Source organism: Electrona antarctica, assembly GCF_951216825.1.
Source record: "Electrona antarctica genome assembly, chromosome: 20".
NCBI lineage: Eukaryota > Metazoa > Chordata > Actinopteri > Myctophiformes > Myctophidae > Electrona > Electrona antarctica.
In genome coordinates this window covers 23,082,048-23,103,031 of record NC_136801.1, presented here as the reverse complement: position 1 = coordinate 23,103,031, position 20,984 = coordinate 23,082,048, and the positions used below count along the sequence as shown (strand labels likewise).

Sequence of the window (20,984 nt, the reverse complement as noted above, 5' to 3'; positions counted from 1 at the left end):
ATTGGCATCAGTCAACTTGACCATGCAAATCATATTTCAGCCAAAATGTCAATATTTTATATGAACTTAAGTGTGTGTGTGTGTGTGTGTGTGTGTGTGTGTGTGTGTGTGTGTGTGTGTGTGTGTGTGTGTGTGTGTGTGTGTGTGTGTGTGTGTGTGTGTGTGTGTGTGTGTGTGTGTGTGTGTGTGTGTGTGTGTGTGTGTGTGTGTGTGGGTGCGCGTGTTTGTGCGTGCGTGCATACATGTGCGCGCGTGCGTGCATACATGTGCGTGCGTGTGTGTGTGTCAGGGAGAGACAGACAGCTGTCTCTCTGCGCATCCTCACTGAGGAGGTGCAGAGGAGAGAGGAGGAGGTGAGACAGGAGGTGGTAAGACTGAGGAGAGAGAGAGAGACAGACGAGGAGAGCAGGAGACAGCTGGAGGCAGACAGACAGGCTCAGTGAGTATGAACACACACACACACACACACACACACACACACACACACACACACACACACACACACACACACACACACACACACACTGCCAGACAACTATTCCACAATGTCCGAATGCTACAGTATATAGAGTCTGAAACTACACCTCCCGAAATCTGAGTAAGGAAGCTACCATTTCAGTTCACAAAAATATAGCTTTAGAGCTTATTTTATTTCCATTTCTGCTAAGCAGCAATCTATATAACTATGCTTAGAGGATTTCTATTTATATTAGGATACATTTGTGCGACTGTAAAGATGAAACGGACGTGGGGATGAGGCTCCACTTCCGCTTTATATTTTACTCTTGATCAGAGCTTCCGTTGCTCCAGACTGTATGACGGAAGCATTTATATTTTACTCGTGATCGGAGCTTCCGTTGCTCCAGACTGTATGACGGAAGCATTTATATTTTACTCATGATCAGAGCTTCCGTTGCTCCAGAATGTATGACGGAAGCATTTTTATTTTACTCATGATCAGAGCTTCCATTGCTCCAGAATGTATGACTGAAGCATTTTTATTTTACTCATGATCAGAGCTTCCGTTGCTCCAGACTGTATGACGGAAGCATTTATATTTTACTCATGATCAGAGCTTCCATTGCTCCAGAATGTATGACTGAAGCATTTTTATTTTACTCATGATCAGAGCTTCCGTTGCTCCAGACTGTATGACGGAAGCATTTATATTTTACTCATGATCAGAGCTTCCGTTGCTCCAGTCCAGACTGTATGACGGAAGCATTTGAACATTGTGAGAGCCAACAGTCTGGCCAGTCAAGACTAGTCTATCATTGAATGTGGTTGTTTACTGCCTGTCTGTCTGTCTGTCTGCCTGTCTGCCTGTGACATGTCTGTCTGTCTGTCTGTCTGTCTGTCTGTCTGTCTGTCTGTCTGTCTGTCTGTCTGTCTGTCTGTCTGTCTGTCTGTCTGTCTGTCTGTCTGTCTAACATGTCGTCTTGTTGTTTCCAGCGTGCAGAGAGACCTCCTGGAGTGTGTCTCACTCTCAGAGAGAGAGACAGGCTGTCGCCTGGAGCTGCAACACCTGAAGGTAAACGCCCTGCTCTGATTGGTCAACGAGGTTTAAACACCGTCCTCGGGTTGGTCAACAAGGTTTATTATTAGATTAAATAAAAAACACAATGGAACATAACGCGTCTCTCAGAAACGTCGGAACCGGCACGGAATGTATTGCCAGAAAGAAAGTAGCTCATAACATTTTTATGAAACCAACACTTGGTTGGTTTGGCAGATTGAAAGAGGATAATTCAAGCCTTCCGTAAAGTTGCAATGTTGGTGAGTTTAACGTTGTTTAATACAAGCACAGGACTTTTCTGTTTGGATTTATGGGCTGTCAATCAGATAGGACTTTTCTGTTTGGATGTATGTGCTGTCAATCAGATAGGACTTTTCTGTTTGGATGTATGGGCTGTCAATCAGATAGGACTTTTCTGTTTGGATGTATGGGCTGTCAATCAGATAGGACTTTTCTGTTTGGATGTATGGGCTGTCAATCAGGCAGGACATTTCTGTTTGGATGTATGGGCTGTCAATCAAGGCCATAAAGTAGTTTGTTGCCACTCAGTAGGCGTTCCCGTATAACTTCCGGGTACGATGATGATGACACTCGCTCCGTTCCACCATTCTGAACATCGGCTGCTAATTAATGACGGGATGGAACTTTCGGAGGCATCATTATGTAATACTAGCTAGTTTTTTATCAAAGTGCTAGATTGTTCACGCGACAAAAAGGCGCGTGAAACAATCTAGCACAAAAAAAAACTCAGCTTCCCATCATGCACCTGTCAATGGCACTTCTGCATACTCCCTTTAGGGGGAGCTAGAGAGAGAGCAGCTGGACCGACACAGACTGGAGGAAGAGGCTGCTGATTGTAGACACGCCCTGCACAAGGTACGTACATGCATGCATGCATGCAGGCACACACGCACACACATGCGCATGCACACAAACACACACAACCGCACGCACTCACATGCACGCAAACACACTGTTGTGGTGCTTTTACACTTTCACTTTCAAGCCGTTCACTTCCTGGTTTACAGCCGACAAATCTTGCTATTCTCTCTGCATCTATGTTGCTGTCCATGGTTTTGATCAGAACACTGATGTTCGGTCCTCATTTCTGACTTTTAGGTCTTCTATTTTTGAAAAATCTTGAAAATGTGGCACAAATCTTTGAATGTATATTCTTTCAGAGCGTTTTTAACTCAAATCTTTGCTTCTGGGTGGGGGTCCCTGGAACTACATATTTATAACTATATATTCAGATGGGGGTCGGCGGCCAATTACATATAATCTTGGGGGTCCTTGACATGAAACGACTGACATAGAAACAGGTTTTGTAGAATCGTCCTCGGGTCTAAATGGGTTAATCATGCGTCTCGTTTGGAATATTAACGCTAAAGAGACTCAGTAGTAATGGAATATTAACGCTAAAGAGACTCAGTAGTAATGGAATATTAACGCTAAAGAGACTCAGTAGTAATGGAATATTAACGCTAAAGAGACTCAGTAGTAATGGAATATTAACGCTAAAGAGACTCAGTAGTAATGGAATATTAACGCTAAAGAGACTCAGTAGTAATGGAATATTAACGCTAAAGAGACTCAGTAGTAATGGAATATTAACGCTAAAGAGACTCTGTAGTAATGGAATATTAACGCTAAAGAGACTCAGTAGTAATGGAATATTAACGCTAAAGAGACTCAGTAGTAATGGAATATTAACGCTAAAGAGACTCAGTAGTAATGGAATATTAACGCTAAAGAGACTCAGTAGTAATGGAATATTAACCTAAAGAGACTCAGTAGTAATGGAATATTAACGCTAAAGAGACTCAGTAGTAATGGAATATTAACGCTAAAGAGACTCTGTAGTAATGGAATATTAACCTAAAGAGACTCTGTAGTAATGGAATATTAACGCTAAAGAGACTCTGTAGTAATGGAATATTAACCTAAAGAGACTCAGTAGTAATGGAATATTCTACCTCCCTGTTTTGAGGGGAAATGGACGGTGGGGCTTTTCAGAGTAAAATCTGTCTCATCTGCTGGGCACTCTAGCGCCTTTTTATTTGTAAAATTCCGGGGCATAAAAAAAGTGTTAATAGTTGTGTTGTGTTTTAGGCCAGAGAGGCGGAGTCACAGCTCTCCTCCAATCACATCGTTGTGTTTTAAGCCAGAGAGCCAATCAAATCATCGCTAGGGGCCAATCAAATCATCGCTATCGGGTGATCAGCCAATCAAATCATCACTATGGGGTGACTGATCACCGCTAAAAGTCACACAGACCCCTGCAAAAAGAGAGGTGGGGTTTCTGCTCTCCTCCAATCACATCATTGTGTTACGTGTGTGTGTGTGTGTGTGTGTGTGTGTGTGTGTGTGTGTGTGTGTGTGTGTGTGTGTGTTTTAGGTCAGAGAGGTGGAGCTGCTGCTCTCCTCCAATCAGATCGCAATGAAGAGGGAAGTGTCGGAGAAGACGGACACTCTGGACAAAATGGCCGCCATGAACGAGGCTCTGGCGGCGGACAAGAGAGAGCTGAACGAACAACTACAGCAGGTAGAATATATATACTGGTGACCCCCTGGTGGTCAGTTAATGTACTACGCAACTACAGCGGTCACTCGATTTACACTCTGTAACAGTGGTTCTCAACCAGTTCCTTGAGGCGGTTCCAGGTGGTCCCCATGGAGAGTTGGTAACTAAATTGACCCTTATAGATCTTTAACTCTTGAGAGCGTGTAAAATGAAACCAAACCATCATCAAACCCTGTACACTCAAGACCCACTCAATTTCATAACGTATTTACTACTAGAGAGTGTGTGTGTGTGTGTGTGTGTGTGTGTGTGCGTGTGCGTGTGCGCGCGTGTGCGTGTGCGTGTGTGTGTGTGCAGGTAGAGTTGGAGTTGTCCCAGTGTCAGTACCAGCTCCAGACAGCAGAGGGTGATGTTTCATCTTTACGCAGAGAACTCAAAGCTCTCAACCTGGAGTACAGTCAACTCACGTCAGTATTAGCATTATTTATTGTCTCGTTTGGATATTATTATACAGTATTAGAAATGTAATTTTATTTTATTATTGTTGCACGGCCGAATCGCGGTGCATTTCTGAATGGTATTAGTGGTGTAAGTGTAGTGTGCACGTAGCACACTACCTTACAGGTGTATGCAAACTTGCAAAGGCTCAACTTATGTAACTTAGATAGTATTTTATGTAGACATAGCACTCTATAGTGTATATGCATAGTTTCATTGTATAGATATTGCACTGTAGATATTCCACTGTCAACAATTTACTTATGATTCTTGATGACTATTTCTATTTATGTGATGTATTAACATGTGTTGTTCTTGCTTACTGTAAGTCTCTCTGGTTTAAGACAGAGTACATGTTTAACATGTATAACATATTGTCTCCAGGACTCAGAGACAGACAGACAGACAGACAGAGGGACATTCGAGGACATGTATAACATATTGTCTCCAGGTCTCAAAGACAGACAGACAGAGGGACATTAGATAGGACATGTTTAACATGTATAACATATTGTCTCCAGGACTCAGAGACAGACAGACAGACAGAGGGACATTCAAGGACATGTATAACATATTGTCTCCAGGTCTCAGAGACAGACAGACAGAGGGACATTAGATAGGACATGTTTAACATGTATAACATATTGTCTCCAGGTCTCAGATACAGACAGACAGAGGGACATTAGAGGACATGTTTAACATGTATAACATATTGTCTCCAGGTCTCAGAGACAGACAGACAGAGGGACATTCGAGGACATGTATAACATATTGTCTCCTGGTCTCAAAGACAGAGGGACATTAGATAGGACGTGTTTAACATGCATAACATATTGTCTCCAGGTCTCAGAGACAGACGGACAGACAGAGGGACATTAGAGGACGTGTTTAACATGTACAACATATTGTCTCCAGGTCTCAGAGACAGACAGACAGAGGGACATTCGAGGACATGCGGGACAGAGCCACAGAGATGGAGAGAACCGTGGAGGAGAGCGAGAGACAGCTGGACACGCTTACCGAGGAGAGAGAGAGGGGCGTGCGAGAGCTGGAAGAGGTGAGGCGTCTGTCTGATCAATAACATTATGATCATTATGGTCAATAATCTGAGCCTAATCTATCGTTAGGCGATGCAAAGATGTTGATCCACGCTTTTGTTTTCTCTCGGCTTGATTACTAAGACAGAAGGTTAGACAGAAGTTCAATAATAAGCACTAAGCAGACTTGGCAACCTGACTGTAGAAAGTAACAGTACAGTAATTAACTTAATTCACACATTAATATCCGTAGTTTTTTTATCAATCTCCGTCTCGGGCACCAGACCGTACTAAGTACCCGGACGGATATCTCCGTCCTGGGCCCTCAACCTGTTAACATTCCATATGTTGATCTGACCTCATCAAACCCTGTACACTCAAGATACCCTGTATACATACATGGTCAGTACAGAGAGTGTGTGTGTGTGTGTGTGTGTGTGTGTGTGTGTGTGTGTGTGTGTGTGTGTGTGTGTGTGTGTGTGTGTGTGTGTGTGTGTGTGTGTGTGTGTGTGTGTGTGTGTGTGTGTGTGTGTGTGTGTGTGTGTGTGTGTGTGTGTGTGTGTGTACGTGTGCGTGTGCGTGCGTGCAGCTGTGTGCACAGCACAGTGCAGTGTGTGAGGAGCTGAGAGTAGTTCAGGAGGAGCAGAGGAAAGCAGAGCAGGAGAAACAGCGCCTCCTCTTGGACACACAGAGACTGCAGGTATAGAAGCTGTCACCATTACAACATAGTGGTTTTCATTTGGTTTCCATTTAGTTTGTCAGTGAAAAAAGGTTTAGTCGACGAGCATTTTTCGTCATAGTTTTAGTCGACAACATCAACACTGTGCGATTAGGCGATGGCGCGCAACGATTGTGACAACGTCTGTCTGTCTGTCTGTCTGTCTGTCTGTCTGTCTGTCTGTCTGTCTGTCTGTCTGTCTGTCTGTCTGTCTGTCTGTCTGTCTGTCTGTCTGTCTGTCTGTCTGTCTGCAGGAGGCGCACAACTCCCTGGAGAAACACACAGTCACCCTGGAGGAGGACCTGAAGGAGACCAGGTACTCATACTGAAGGACGCTCTTTTTTCCCGAGCGCTCTTTGGCTGCGGCCCACTGCTCCAAGAGATCGGTCAAATGCGGTGTACAAATTTCACTGCGGTGACGTGTGTGACAAATCGTATGACTTTGACTTTAGAAGACCGGAAGCACTTTGGAGTTCATTCATTTCAAGGGAAAGGCTCAGAAGATAGAGCGCCGAAGTCCTGACATCACTCGCTCATCCCCTGGTTCTGCCTGGTTCACGGAAGTAATTTCTCTATGGAGAATAACATGGGGTCATCTTAATATCGTTTCATATAAGCATTGTGGTCCAACAATGAACAAGCTGTCTCAGCGTTATTGTCAGGGAGGTGTCTCTGTGTCGTTTGCGACAGTCAGTCACTCATATATGATACAGTCTGTTTCTAGCGAAAATGTGACTAATTCTGCAGCAGTAACAATAGCGTTGTCTCTCAGTCAGTTGGTGCTCTATTCAGAAGATACGTAGAAAGGAAGATGAGATCCGCACTCTCTGTAGTAGTCTTAGGAGTCTTGTTTAACACTTGATGAGGCCCATGACGTGTCCACATGTCTTTAGGTCCTTTTTAACACCTTTACTGCGTTATAAAGCATTATAATAACGCCCTTTCAGTGCCGGTGTTTACTGTTTACACTAACCTTTGAAGAATCAAGGCGTCGTTAATTGTACCTCCATATCATGAAAATCCGGCTGAAAATAGTCCCATCGTTTGTTACCGAGTCGAATGATATGATACCCCGTTGACTTGCATTGAACTCAGTTTCCCAGAAGCCCTTGCAAGCCAGTGATGGGTCGATTTCCGGTTACCGCGGATTCGGCAGGGAAAAACGATGGAAAAAACACGCGTTTAGCGTGTTCCGCAGCGAACCTTAATGGTATAAAGCGGTGGTGAGTAAAAGGCCTGGGGCGGTGGTTTGCTCTTCACCGCGGCTTGTGACGTCATGTTGTAGTTCGGTGGTCACCTCACCACCGAAAATCCAGACTATAGGCCTATTCATAGTCTGGATTTTCGGTGGTGAGGTGACCACCGCTCCGGTGGTGAGCTGACCACCGGAGCTGAAATAACGTTGAGCGGTGGTGAGTAAAAACAGAGGGAAGGGCTGGGGCGGTGGCGGTGGTTTGCTCTTCACCGTGGCTCGTGACGTCATGTTGTAGTTCGGTGGTCACCTCACCACCGGAAATCCAGACTATGTATGAGCCTTTATTAGCGCGAGGTGGTACTCAGTAACTTCTCTCCTTGTTCTCCAGGGCCATGTCGGTGTCTCTCGGCCAGCAGCTCTCTCTCTCTCAGCAGCGGGCGTCCGACCTTGATGTCCAGATATGTCACCTTCAGACACACACACACACCCTGACGCAGGCTAAAGACACGCTGCACGGTGAGCGCACGCACGCACACACACACACACACACACACACACACACACACACGCACGCACCTGTTAGGGTCCATTTGGTTCCATCTCTGAGTTATGGACACATACGGGTCCACTTGGTTCCAAACTATCATTTAGCTGGGGCCCCCCTGGAACTCCCTCAAGGCCACCCGGGGGTCCTTGGACCCCACTTTGGGAACCACTGCCATAAATATTGTGTGTGTGTGTCGGTGTATGAATGTGTGTGTGAATGGGTGAATGTAATGCACAATCTATGTAAAGCGCCTTGGATAAAGGCGCTATATAAATGCACCATTTACCGTGTGTGTGTGTGTGTGTGTGTGTGTGTGTGTGTGTGTGTGTGTGTGTGTGTGTGTGTGTGTGTGTGTGTGTGTGTGTGTGTGTGTGTGTGTGTGTGTGTGTGTGTGTGTGTGTGTGTGTGTGTGTGTGTGTGTGTGTGTGTGTGTGTGTGTGTGTGTGTGTGTGTGTGTGTGTGTGTGTGTGTGTGTGTTCAGGAGAGATGCAGTGCGTCCGGGCGGAGCTGGACAGGGAGAGCAGACTCCGCCAGGAGCAGAAAGAGAGAGAGGAGGAGGAGAGAGAGAGGAGAGACGCGGAGAGGCAGAGCCTCCTGCAGGATGCGCAGGCCCTGAGGAGCAAGACGGAGGCCCTGGGGGAGGAGGCGCAGGCGCTGCGGAGCAGGTGGCACGAGGAGCAGGAGCAGGGGAGCCGGGAGAGAGAGGAGTGGCAGGGAGAGAGGGAGGCGCTGAGCGCCCAGCTGGGGAGGAGCGACGGGGAGGTGGCGGCCCTGAGGAGCAAGGCGGAGGCCCTGGAGGAGGAGGTGCTGAGGCTGACAGAGCAGGAGGAGAGATGGAGGGAGAGAGCAGAGGAGGCGCAGCGGGAATTGGAGAGGTCGTCGCTCAGGCTGGACGAGGAGGAGGCTCGAGGGAAGGAGCAACGTGCCTCCATGGAGGAGGAGGCGCAGGCTCTCTGCCTCCGGATAGAGGGACTGGAGAAGGAGAAAGAGGAGGCGCATAAAGTACGACGTCGCAAAGAGCAGGAGCTGTTTGATCTGAAGGAGAACCTGACCTCCATGCAGGACGAGACGCAGACACTGCGCCTCCGCATAGAGAAGGAGAAAGAGGAGGCGCAGAGAAACATGGAGGCGCAGCGCCGACGCTCCTCAGCCCTGGAGAAGGAGAAAGAGGAGGTGCAGAGAGACATGGAGGCCCAGCGCCGACGCTCCTCAGCCCTGGAGAAAGAGGAGGTGCAGAAACGACTGAGGAGCAGCGAAGAGAAAAGGAGAGACACTAAGGAGGAGTCGGAGAGATGGAGGGAGAGAGCAGAGGAGGCACAGAAGGAGAAGGAGAGGTTGTCACTCAGGCTGGACGAGGAGGAGGCGCGAGGGAAGGAGCAACAAGCCTCCATGGAGGAAGAGACGCAGGCTCTCTGCATCAGGATAGAGGGGCTGGAGAAGGAGAAAGAGGAGGCACAGAGAGACATGGAGGTGCAGTGCCGTCGCTCCTCTGCCCTGGAGAAGGAGAAAGAGGAGGCGCATGAAGTACGACGTCACAAAGAGCAGGAGGTGTTTGATCTAAAAGAGAACCTGACCTCCATGCAGGAGGAGACGCAGGCTCTCTGCCTCCACATAGAGGGGCTGGAGAAGGAGAAAGAGGAGGCGCAGCGTCAACTGAGGAGCAGCGAGCAGAGGAGGAGAGACACCAAGGAGGAGTCGGAGAGATGGAGGGAGAGAGCAGAGGAGGCGCACAGGGAAAAGGAGAGGACGGAGCAGCAGCTCCGAACGACACAATCCCAACTCCACAGGAGAGAAGAGGAGGCGCACACACTGAGCCAACAGATACACCTCCTGGAAGAGGACTCAGTGAGGAGGGAGGAGGAGGCGCAGGGGGAGAAGGAGAGACTGTCATCCATGCTGGAGAGGACACAGACTCTCTGCGTCAGGATAGAGCAGCTGGAGAAGGAGAAAGAGGAGGTGCAGAGCGGCATGGAGGCACAGCGCCGTCGCTCCTCAGCCCTGGAGAAGGAGAAAGAGGAGGTGCAGAAACGACTGAGGAGCAGCGAAGAGAAAAGGAGAGACACTAAGGAGGAGTTGGAGAGATGGAGGGAGAGAGCAGAGGAGGCACAGAAGGAGAAGGAGAGGTTGTCACTCAGGCTGGACGAGGAGGAGGCGCGAGGGAAGGCACAACGAGCCTCCATGGAGGAGGAGACGCAGGCTCTCTGCATCAGGATAGAGGGGCTGGAGAAGGAGAAAGAGGAGGCGCAGAGAGACATGGAGGTGCAGTGCCATCACTCCTCTGCCCTGGAGAAGGAGAAAGAGGAGGCACATGAAGTACGACGTCACAAAGAGCAGAATGTGTTTGATCTGAAGGAGAACCTGACCTCCATGCAGGAGGAGACGCAGGCTCTCTGCCTCCGCATAGAGGGGCTGGAGAAGGAGAAAGAGGAGGCGCAGCGTCAACTGAGGAGCAGCGAGCAGAGGAGGAGAGACACCAAGGAGGAGTCGGAGAGATGGAGGGAGAGAGCAGAGGAGGCGCACAGGGAAAAGGAGAGGACGGAGCAGCAGCTCCGAACGACACAATCCCAACTCCACAGGAGAGAAGAGGAGGCGCACACACTGAGCCAACAGATACACATCCTGGAAGAGGACTCAGTGAGGAGGGAGGAGGAGGTGCAGGGGGAGAAGGAGAGACTGTCCTCCATGCTGGAGAAGACGCAGACTCTCTGCGTCAGGATAGAGCAGCTGGAGAAGGAGAAAGAGGAGGTGCAGAGTGGCATGGAGGCGCAGCGCCGTCGCTCCTCAGCCCTGGAGAAGGAGAAAGAGGAGGCGCATAAAGTACGACGTCACAAAGAGCAGGAGGTGTTTGATCTGAAGGAGAACCTGACCTCCATGCATGAGGAGACGCAGGCTCTCTGCCTCCGCATAGAGGGTGAGATGGAGAGATGGAGGGAGAGAGCAGAGGAGGCGCACAGGGAAAAGGAGAGGACAGAGCAGCAGCTCCGAACGACACAAACCCAGCTCCACAGGAGAGAAGAGGTGGCGCGCACACTGAGCCAACAGATACACCTCCTGGAAGAGGAGTCAGTGAGGAGGGAGGAGGAGGCGCATGGGGAGAAGGAGAGACTGTCTGCCATGCTGGAGGAGACGCAGAGTCTCTGCGTCAGGATAGAGGGGCTGGAGAAGGAGAAAGAGGAGGCCCGTAAAGTACGACGTCACAAAGAGCAGGAGGTGTTTGATCTGACGGAGAACCTGACCTCCATGCAGGAGGAGACGCAGGCTCTCTGCCTCCGCATAGAGGGTCTGGAGAAGGAGAAAGAGGAGGCACAGAGAGACATGGAGGCGCAGCGCCGATGCTCCTCAGCCCTGGAGAAGGAGAAAGAGGAGGCGCAGCGCCAACTGCGGAGCAGCGAGCAAAGAAGCAGAGACACCAAGGAGGAGTCAGAGACGTGGAGGGAGAGAGCAGAGGAGGCGCACAGGGAGAAGGAGAGATGGAGGGAGAGAGGCAAGGAGGCGCAGGCACTCTGTCTCAGGATAGAGGGGCTGGATAAGGAGAAAGAGCAGGCGCAGAGAGACATGGAGGCGCAGCGCCGTCGCTCCTCAGCCTTGGAGAAGGAGAAAGAGGAGGCGCATAAAGTACGACGTCACAAAGAGCAGGAGGTGTTTGATCTGAAGGAGAACCTGACCTCCATGCAGGAGGAGACGCAGACACTCTCTGTCAGGATAGAGGGGCTGGAGAAGGAGAGAGAGGAGGCACAGAGAGACATGGAGGAGGCGCAGAGCCTTCGCTCCTCAGCCCTGGAGAAGGAGAAAGAGGAGGCGCAGCGCCAACTGAGAAGCAGCGAGCAGAGGAGGAGAGACACCAAGGAGGAGTCTGAGAGGTGGAGGGAGAGAGCAGAGGAGGCGCAGCGGGAGAAGGAGAGGTTGTCACTCAGGCTGGACGAGGAGGAGGCGCGAGGGAAAGAGCAACGTGCCTCCATGGAGGAGGAGGCGCAGGCTCTCTGCATCAGGATAGAGGGGCTGGAGGAGGAGAAAGAGGTGCAGAGAGACATGGAGGTGCAGCGCTGTCGCTCCTCTGCCCTGGAGAAGGAGAAAGAGGAGGCGCACCATCAACTGAGGAGCAGCGAGCAGAGGAGGAGAGACACCAAGGAGGAGTCGGAGAGATGGAGGGAGAGAGCAGAGGAGGCGCACAGGGAAAAGGAGAGGACGGAGCAGCAGCTCCGAACGACACAATCCCAACTCCACAGGAGAGAAGAGGAGGCGCGCACACTGAGCCAACAGATACACCTCCTGGAAGAGAAGTCAGTGAGGAGGGAGGAGGAGGCGCAGGGGGAGAAGGAGAGACTGTCTTCCATGCTGGAGGAGACGCAGTCTCTCTGCCTCCAGATAGGGGGACTGGAGAAGGAGAGAGAGGAGGCGCAGAGAGACATGGAGGCGCAGCGCCGTCGCTCCTCAGCCCTGGAGAAGGAGAAAGAGGAGGCGCAGCACCAACTGCGGAGTAGCGAGCAAAGAAGCAGAGACACCAAGGAGGAGTCAGAGAGATGGAGGGAGAGAGCAGAGGAGGCGCACAGGGAGAAGGAGAGATGGAGGGAGAGAGGCACGGAGGCGCAGGCACTCTGTCTCAGGATAGAGGGGCTGGAGAAGGAGAAAGAGGAGGCGCAGAGAGACATGGAGGTGCAGCACCGTCGCTCCTCAGCCCTGGAGAAGGAGAAAGAGGAGGCGCATAAAGTACGACGTTACAAAGAGCAGGAGGTGTTTGATCTGAAGGAGAACCTGACCTCCATGCAGGAGGAGACGCAGACACTCTCCGTCAGGATAGAGGGGCTGGAGAAGGAGAGAGAGGAGGCACAGAGAGACGTGGAGGAGGCGCAGCGCCGACGCTCCTCAGCCCTGGAGAAGGAGAAAGAGGAGACGCAGCGCCAACTGAGGAGCAGCGAGCAGAGGAGGAGAGACACCAAGGAGGAGTCGGAGAGGTGGAGGGAGAGAGCAGAGGAGGCGCAGCGGGAGAAGGAGAGGTTGTCACTCAGGCTGGACGAGGAGGAGGCGCGAGGGAAAGAGCAACGAGCCTCCATGGAGGAGGAGACGCAGGCTCTCTGCATCAGGATAGAGGGACTGGAGAAGGAAAAAGAGGAGGCGCATAAAGTACGACGTCACAAAGACCAGGAGGTGTTTGATCTGAAGGAGAGACTCCAGCGGGCGGAGCGAGAGAGGGAGCTCCTGAAGGAGAACCTGACCTACATGCAGGAGGAGACGCAGACACTGCGCCTCCGCATAGAGGGGCTGGAGAAGGAGAAAGAGGAGGAGTCAGAGAGATGGAGGGAGAGAGCAGATGAGGCGCACAGGCAGAAGGAGAGATGGCGGGAGAGAGGCGAGGAGGCGCAGGCTCTCTGCATCAGGATAGAGGGGCTGAAGAAGGAGAAAGAGGAGGCGCAGAGAGACATGGAGGTGCAGCGCCGTCGCTCCTCAGCCCTGGAGAAGGAGAACGCTCGGCTGAGAGCGCGGCGCTCGGAGGAGGAGAGGAGTGCGGGGAGCAGAGAGGAGGAGGTGCTGCGGGGGAGGCTGCAGGAGGCGCAGGGCCAGGTGGAGGAGCTGCGATTCAGGGCCGCGGTCGCCGAGGAGCAGGAGCAGGAGGCCAGGTAATCCGGGAAAGTTAGCGAAAATGTTGTCATCACGTACGTGTGTGTGTGTGTGTGTGTGTACGTACGTGGCTGCAACACCTAAAGTGGCCAGTAGAAACACACACACACACACACACACACACACACACACACACACACACACACACACACACACACACACACACACAGAGAGGCCAGGGAAGAGTACAGCACCACTCACTTCAGACTGGTCTGATTCATTTTTTTTTAAACATTTCCTAGCTAAAAAGAACTAACAAATGCATGATTTTCTTCTGACTATTATCATCTGTGCAAAAAACATAAACGAGAATGACAAGTAAACAATAACAACAACAATCCCCATTATACTTCAATTAGCCCTCTCCGGTTCACGTCCCATATTTGGAATGTAATCCATTGCCCGACCCCAGATCTTTTGGAATTGAGATGACTTTCCTTTCACATTTATACATGATTTTTTCTCCCGGGGTGCAATAGGATAGGAGCTCTGCCCACCATTGTTTTGTTCGGGGAGGGAATTCGGATTTCCAAATGTTGTCAAATCTGCAAAATAAATGCTTACCACTAGCTTCCTTCACAGATGTGTTCATAACGGTGTGTCTACTATCACCTCTCAACGTGTTGTATTGGGAAACCTTGTCACAGCTGCTGAAAGTTGGGCTACCATTAATGACCACATCTGTGCAGGAAATAATTCCCAGTGCATTTTCCCCATAGACATTTCAAAAAGTATTTATTTAAAGACCTTATAAGCGTCTTACGAAGCCAACTCGAGTCGTGACAAATCATGACAACAAACACAATATTTTGGACCAAACAAATAATTACAAAGAAGAAAAAATGTGTAACCTGCCGTTTTCTTCTTCTTTCTAATTATTTGTTTGGCCTGAACATTTTTGTTCGTTGTCGTGATTTGTCACAACTCGAGTTGGCTTTGTACGAGGCTTAAAAGGTCTTTAAATAAATACTTTTTGAAATGTCTGAGGAAAATGAACGGGAATTATTTTCCGGGTCTCTCGAGGGGGCGGGACTGCGACACTCTATAGTGCAAAGCTATAAATCGGTCCCACATTTCACTAACGTTCCCTAAACTAAGGAGGGAGGTGTAAGCTATAGATAGATCGCAGTGTTGTTTTTGGCAGCAAATTTAGAAATTAGTTTTAGTACTCTCTTGAATACTTTTCATTTAGTTTTAGTCACCTGGAATGTTTTAGTGTTGGTCTTAGTTTTAGTCGACTAAATATCATAAGATTTTTTTAGGACTAAATCTACAGTTGATTTAGTCGACTAAAATGTATTTTGGTGGGGCTTGATGCCGTCGTAATGGCTGTTTTTACACTTGCTGATCATCGTAGCTTAGTTTTCATGTAGTTTCCATTTAGTTTTCGTCAGTGAAAAAAGGTAGTCGACGAACATTTATCGTCTTAGTTTTAGTCGACGAAATCAACACTGATAGATCGGTCCCACATTTCTCTTAACGTTCCCTGAACTAAGGAGGGAGGTGCTGAGGAGAGACGGCAGCCTGGAGAGACAGACGAGCTGCGCCAAGCAGAGCGACGAGGAGGCGCAGGCGCTGCGCCGCCTCCTGCTGGCGGCGGAGGAGGAGGCGCGGGCCGCGGCCCGGGAGGGGGAGGAGCACGCCGACCTTCTCCGGGTGGCGCTGAAGGAGGCGCAGCGCCAGGAGGCGCGGCTCTCCTCGCTGCTGAGGACGCGGGAGGCGCAGGAGGAGCGCGCGCAGGAGGTGCAGCGGGAGCTGGACATCAGGTGATCAATGGTTGCCTTTCTAGTTGTTCGTTTTTCCTAAAATGTATCTAGAACCAACTAATGAACTCTTTATTAAATATAATACACTGAAATGAGCTAGTTGCTCAGAAAACAGGTTTGATGGCATTCAAACATGAATTCACCCTTTGTCAGACTTCTGATTGGTCCCTGACTGACTAACCAGCAGGCTCTTTCTGCCTTGTTCCGCCCTGGTTCCGCCTTGTTTATGTTGACTTTGCTATAACATCATTCTTGGAAAAAACAAAAAACAAACATGATATCCCCAGTCACCGTGCTGCACCTGTGATGTGCCTTTTTACTGACACCAAGTTTAAAATAAGAATTTAACGCACAGAATATCAATACGAAGCAACTGAAAAACACATTATTTCAATGGTAGTGGATGGAGAGAGAGGATTTTTGTCCAACCACGAAACAGCAACCAATGGGTGCGAAGAGGGGCACTACCATGGGCGGGACTTGACAAAGGGTGAATTGCTTCCAAGCTGCATTCAGAAACTGTTCCATATGAAAGAAAACCATTATGAGCGTACACTGATGTTTGAAATCTTAACAGCAAGAACCAACATTAAAAATATGTGTCCATCGGCAGTGCTTAATTTCTAAATTCTTAGGTGTCGGAGCTCGCGTGCGTGCACGTGCACGCGCACGCGCGCACGCACGTGCACACACGCGCACGCACATGCACACGCGGAATTCTTTTTCTTCCCCCGTTTTTTTGGCCTTTTTTTTGGACAACCAACGGCCAGCCCACCCATCAGAACACAATAGAATAGGCATATAGACGTTTTTATATGTCTTTAAATGTTCAAGTCTTAAGCTTTTTCTGGTTTTATACTCGTAGCAGTCAGATTTTGTATTGACCTGTGTAGGCTACTTTCGTTCGAACTGTACCCATTCTACAAACTGAATAACATTTCCAATCAGTCAATCAACATTTGCAGCAGCAGTTTACACAGGGGCCCGCCGGCTCACAACACACAACTACAGTAGGCATTTGCAGTTCAGTTGGCACAGCGGCTCAACGTTATATTAGATAGGCCTACTGTATAAAATACAGTATTAAGTTAGGGTGGCCCATCATCAGAACAGTACGCAATGCTAAATACCTGCATGCGCGTTGTTGTCCTTATCCAAGTTCCTTCTCCGCCTCCTCCTCCAACACCTCCTCCGATGACAACTCAATAATGCTACTACTACTCAATTCTGTACTAGTCTTTTTTTATTTCGGGCCCACCAAAGCAAGCATTATGATATTCGATTCTGATCGAGCCATGTTGTAAAGCCGGGTGTCTTTGCGAGATTTGGCAATGTTAACCAGTCAGTTCTGTTCATAAGAACTCACCATTTTGTATTGAAAACAATATGCATGCTGTCCCCAAGGCTAAACTCCAAGTAGCAGTTAAACTATTGCTCCATAAAAGTATGAAAGTTTCATATTCCATATGCAACGAACGTCAACAGATGCATATTGCAAAAGTGCGAGACGAGAGTTGTTTTTATTTACGCACCCGGCACCGTCAACAGTGAGGCGTCGACGCCGGGGTTCCATAGCCACCTATTTCCTCTCAAAGCGGGCACACATTTCAAAACAAGAGTATTTTTTTGTTTGTACTTGCAATGTGATCATTGAAGCCATGTTTTATTTTGGAATTGTATTGGAAATAGAAGTAGCTATTACGAGGAAGAAGCCTCATTGACTTGAAAATGAAACTAAAATAATAATAGAGACTATTGTATATTGTAATGTGCATTTGGGGTGGCGGAGCGCCCTCTACAGCTACCGGAGCTGCCTCTACAGGTAGGGGAGCTCAAGTGACAGGTACCGGAGCTGAGCTCCACCAAGCTCCGGCTGAAATTAAGCACTGTCCATCGGTAATGACAGCACAAATATGGAATAGTTGTGAAAATGACCAAAAAAATTACAATTCAATCAATGTTTTTTCAAATAATACAGTAATAAATAAATATAAAACATTACTATAAACCTCATATTTCCGTATCTCCACCATGTGATTTGACTTTGCTTTGTTTTGCCTGTTGACGATGTATCAAAGTTTTGTTATTGTTTGTTTTGTTTGTATTAGTTTAAAAGGATAGGCTACATCTTTTATATTATAATAGTAAAAGGGTAGGCACTATAAGCTACGGCTTCAGGCTACACCTTTTCGGTCCAAATATTCACTGTACCCTGTACATGGTCATGTAGCACCCCCAATACTAACAGAATCCATTGAGAAATATCTTCTGTCAATTATGTTATGTGTATTGTGGCCGATTGATAGGAGCACCTCTAATTAAAGTTTTGCACCTCTTCATACAGAGCCAGGGAGGTGCAGGAGGTTTTAAAACCACTGTGTTAAAGTGTTGCACCTCCTCCTCAGAGCCAGGGAGGTGCAGGAGGTTTTAAAACCACTGTGTTCAAGTTTTGCACCTCCTCCTCAGAGCCAGGGAGGTGCAGGAGGCGCGCGCCCAGCGCCAGGCGGCCATGCAGGAGGCTCGGCAGCAGGAGGAGGCAGGCCGCGTGCTGCGCGAGGAGGCGCTGGAGTGCCGGGAGAGAGAGGAGCAGCGGGCGAACGAAGCCACCGTGCTCGCCCGGCTCCTGAGGGAGAGAGAGGAGGAGGCGCGGGATCTGCGGCGTGCCCTGGAGGAGACGGAGGAGGAGGCGCAGGGGAGCCGCGATAGCCTGAGGAGAGCCGGGGAGGAGGTGAATGAGTACTTGAGTGCTGTTACGAATTCCCGAGCAAAACAAATGTACCCTGAATCAGCCTATAATCCTGTCCCAACAACATACATGTACCCTGAATCAACCTATAATCCTGTCCCAACACACATGTACCCTGAATCGGCCTATAATCCTGTCCCAACACACATGTACCCTGAATCAGCCTAAAATCCTGTCCCAACAACATACATGTACCCTGAATCAACCTATTATCCTGTCCCAACAACATGCATGTACCCTGAATCAGCCTAAAATCCTGTCCCAACAACATACATGTACCCTGAATCAGCCTATAATCCTGTCTCAACATACATGTACCCTGAATCATCCTATAATCCTGTCTCAACATACATGTACCCTGAATCAGCCTATAATACTGTCCCAACAACCCTGAATCAGCCTATAATCCTGTCCCAGCAACATACATGTACCCTGAATCATGTATCCTGTCCAAACATACATGTACCCTGATGGCACCAGGAGGACTTTGGTGGCAACCAAAGTGTAGTAATCCTGGTAAAAATGATAAATGGTGCATTTATATAGCGCCTTTATCCAAGTCGCTGGTACTCACACATGCACCATTTGTCACCCTCGAGCTGCCATTCATGCAGAACCCAGGGCCGGGCCTTACTTTTCAGGCCCGTTGAGAACTCGGGAAATCTTGAATACTTGGGGACATTTGCATTGTCCTTTTGTCCACCAGGCGAGGAGACTAGGAGAGGAGCTGAGGACAGCAGAGGAGGAGAGACGAGGAGACAAGAAGGCTCTGAGGACAGCCGAGGAGGAGAGGACGGCGCTGAGAGGAGCGCAGCAGGAGGCGCAGGGCAGACAGCGCCTCCTACAAGAGGAGAGAGAGGTCCTCTCCGCTGAGCTGAGGAGGAAGGAGGAGGAGGTTGCAGCTCTGAAGCAGGAGGTGACATCCGTTAGGGGGAGTGTGATGTTGACATTGTGGACGATATGCTATCTGAGTAGAGATTGAAAACTGATGCTATCTGAGTAGAGATTAAAAACTGATGCTATCTGAGTAGAGATTAAAAACTGAGTGTGCCACGTTTTCACGATTTTCAAAAATACCATCTGTTCCACCACTAGGGGGGATGTACTTCACCCTCCTGGTCAGTGACCAGCCATGTGTGTCTGACCAGCAGGTGTCAGCGTTGAGCAGCAGCAGGGAGCGCGCTGCTCAGGACGTCCAGCAGAGGGAGACAGAGAACATGAAGATGAGGGCAGGTCTGAGAGACGCCACGAAGGAGATGGACTCTCTGAAACGCCTCTTACAGGTAGAGTAGGGTACTGCAGCTCTGAAACACCTCCTACATGTGGAGTAGGGTACTGCACCTCTGAAACACCTCCTACATGTAGAGTAGGGTACTGCACCTCTGAAACACCACCTACATGTAGAGTAGGGTACTGCACCTCTGAAACACCACCTACATGTAGAGTAGGGTACTGCACCTCTGAAACACCACCTACATGTGGAGTAGGGTACTGCACCTCTGAAACACCACCTACATGTAGAGTAGGGTACTGCATCTATGAAACACCACCTACATGTGGAGTAGGGTACTGCACCTCTGAAACACCACCTACATGTAGAGTAGGGTACTAACATGACCTTTAGCCCATTCTGGGTGGGAACCCCCTTTGGTGTTTTAAGGATTATGTTATGCTTTAGCTATTGAAAAATAGCAGCTACGAGCTTGTAGATCTGCTATTTTTGAAAAATCGTGAAAATGTCCCTGAAATCTTTGAATATATATTGTTTTTAACTCAAATCTTTGCTTCTTGGGGGGTCCCTGGAAAAACATATTTTCAGATGGGGGTCGGAGGCCAAAAGAATTATAATTATGGGGGTCCTTGACATGAAAATGTTTGAGAACCACTGACATAGAAACATAGGGTTTTTCAGAAAACTGTCAGGTTTTAGAAGACATTTTGTAGAATCGTCCTCAGGTCTAAATGGGTTAAATGGAAGATGAAATCACTGTGCGTTGTGGTCCGATGGTGCTCTGTCATGTGTGAGTCACACACCTCCTTGTGAAACCACCTGGCCCACAGGAGAGCCACGCAGAGGGGGAGCGGCTGAGCAGATCCCTGAGGGAGAGGAGGCAGGAGGTGCAGAGGAGAGGAGGAGACACCGCGGAGGAGCCGAGAGGGGCCAGGAGGAGCAACGCCCTGGAGAGCAGGACGAGAGAGCTCCTCATGCAGGAGAAAGAGGAGGAGGTGCTGTTATTATGGTTGATTAACGATAAAAAAATCACACCCGTCTGAAGTGGTACTGTACTGTACTGTACTGTACTGTACTGTACTGTACTGTACTGTACTGTACTGTACTGTACTGTACTGTACTGTACTGTACAAACCCTCCTCCCTGGCCTGTGTGTTTCTGTGTGTTAGGCTGTGCAACAGTGACACTTGGCGGTGAACAAAGGCTATATACTTTCGTGCTCAGACACAGGGACAGACCCAGGGACACAGGGACACACACACACACACTATGTCTATAGGAGTGGTTGCACCACTCAAAAATAAATACAAATTTACAAAAAAAATATATATATATAAAGAAAAGAAAATAGAACTTACAAACTTAAGGCAACTAAAATGATAGATAATAGAAAATATTTTTAGACATTTAGCGTGGCTCCAATTTTCTACCATTTTAGTTTATAAACACCCATTACATTTTTCAGTTCATTATAATTTTTGAGTGGTGTAAACCACTCCTACAACTGGCTTTTGTGTGCATAAAAAAATGACCATGGTTGCTATGTTCAAAATAATTTCTGACGTAATTAAATCACACCCGGGTGAACTG

The 20,984-nt window shown here is 48.8% G+C and overlaps 1 protein-coding gene across 3 annotated transcripts in view; it reads left to right on the top strand.

The window, feature by feature from the left end:
• Positions 1 to 20,984, top strand: part of LOC306913014 (uncharacterized protein) — a 41,377-nt gene that overhangs the window by 12,850 nt on the left and 7,543 nt on the right. Inside the window, exons 13-27 of one of the 3 annotated variants that reach the window (XM_079489508.1) lie at positions 290 to 439; positions 1,453 to 1,531; positions 2,315 to 2,392; positions 3,915 to 4,061; positions 4,398 to 4,507; positions 5,454 to 5,595; positions 6,165 to 6,275; positions 6,548 to 6,609; positions 7,877 to 8,004; positions 8,517 to 13,650; positions 15,148 to 15,417; positions 17,884 to 18,145; positions 18,870 to 19,079; positions 19,315 to 19,446; positions 20,225 to 20,389. In XM_079489508.1, coding sequence (XP_079345634.1) covers positions 290 to 439; positions 1,453 to 1,531; positions 2,315 to 2,392; positions 3,915 to 4,061; positions 4,398 to 4,507; positions 5,454 to 5,595; positions 6,165 to 6,275; positions 6,548 to 6,609; positions 7,877 to 8,004; positions 8,517 to 13,650; positions 15,148 to 15,417; positions 17,884 to 18,145; positions 18,870 to 19,079; positions 19,315 to 19,446; positions 20,225 to 20,389 — 7,180 coding nt within the window. Of the gene's footprint in view, positions 1 to 289; positions 440 to 1,452; positions 1,532 to 2,314; positions 2,393 to 3,914; positions 4,062 to 4,397; positions 4,508 to 5,453; positions 5,596 to 6,164; positions 6,276 to 6,547; positions 6,610 to 7,876; positions 8,005 to 8,516; positions 13,651 to 15,147; positions 15,418 to 17,883; positions 18,146 to 18,869; positions 19,080 to 19,314; positions 19,447 to 20,224; positions 20,404 to 20,984 lie in introns of all 3 variants that reach the window. The other 2 variants (XM_079489507.1, XM_079489509.1) reach the window with 2 other exon arrangements.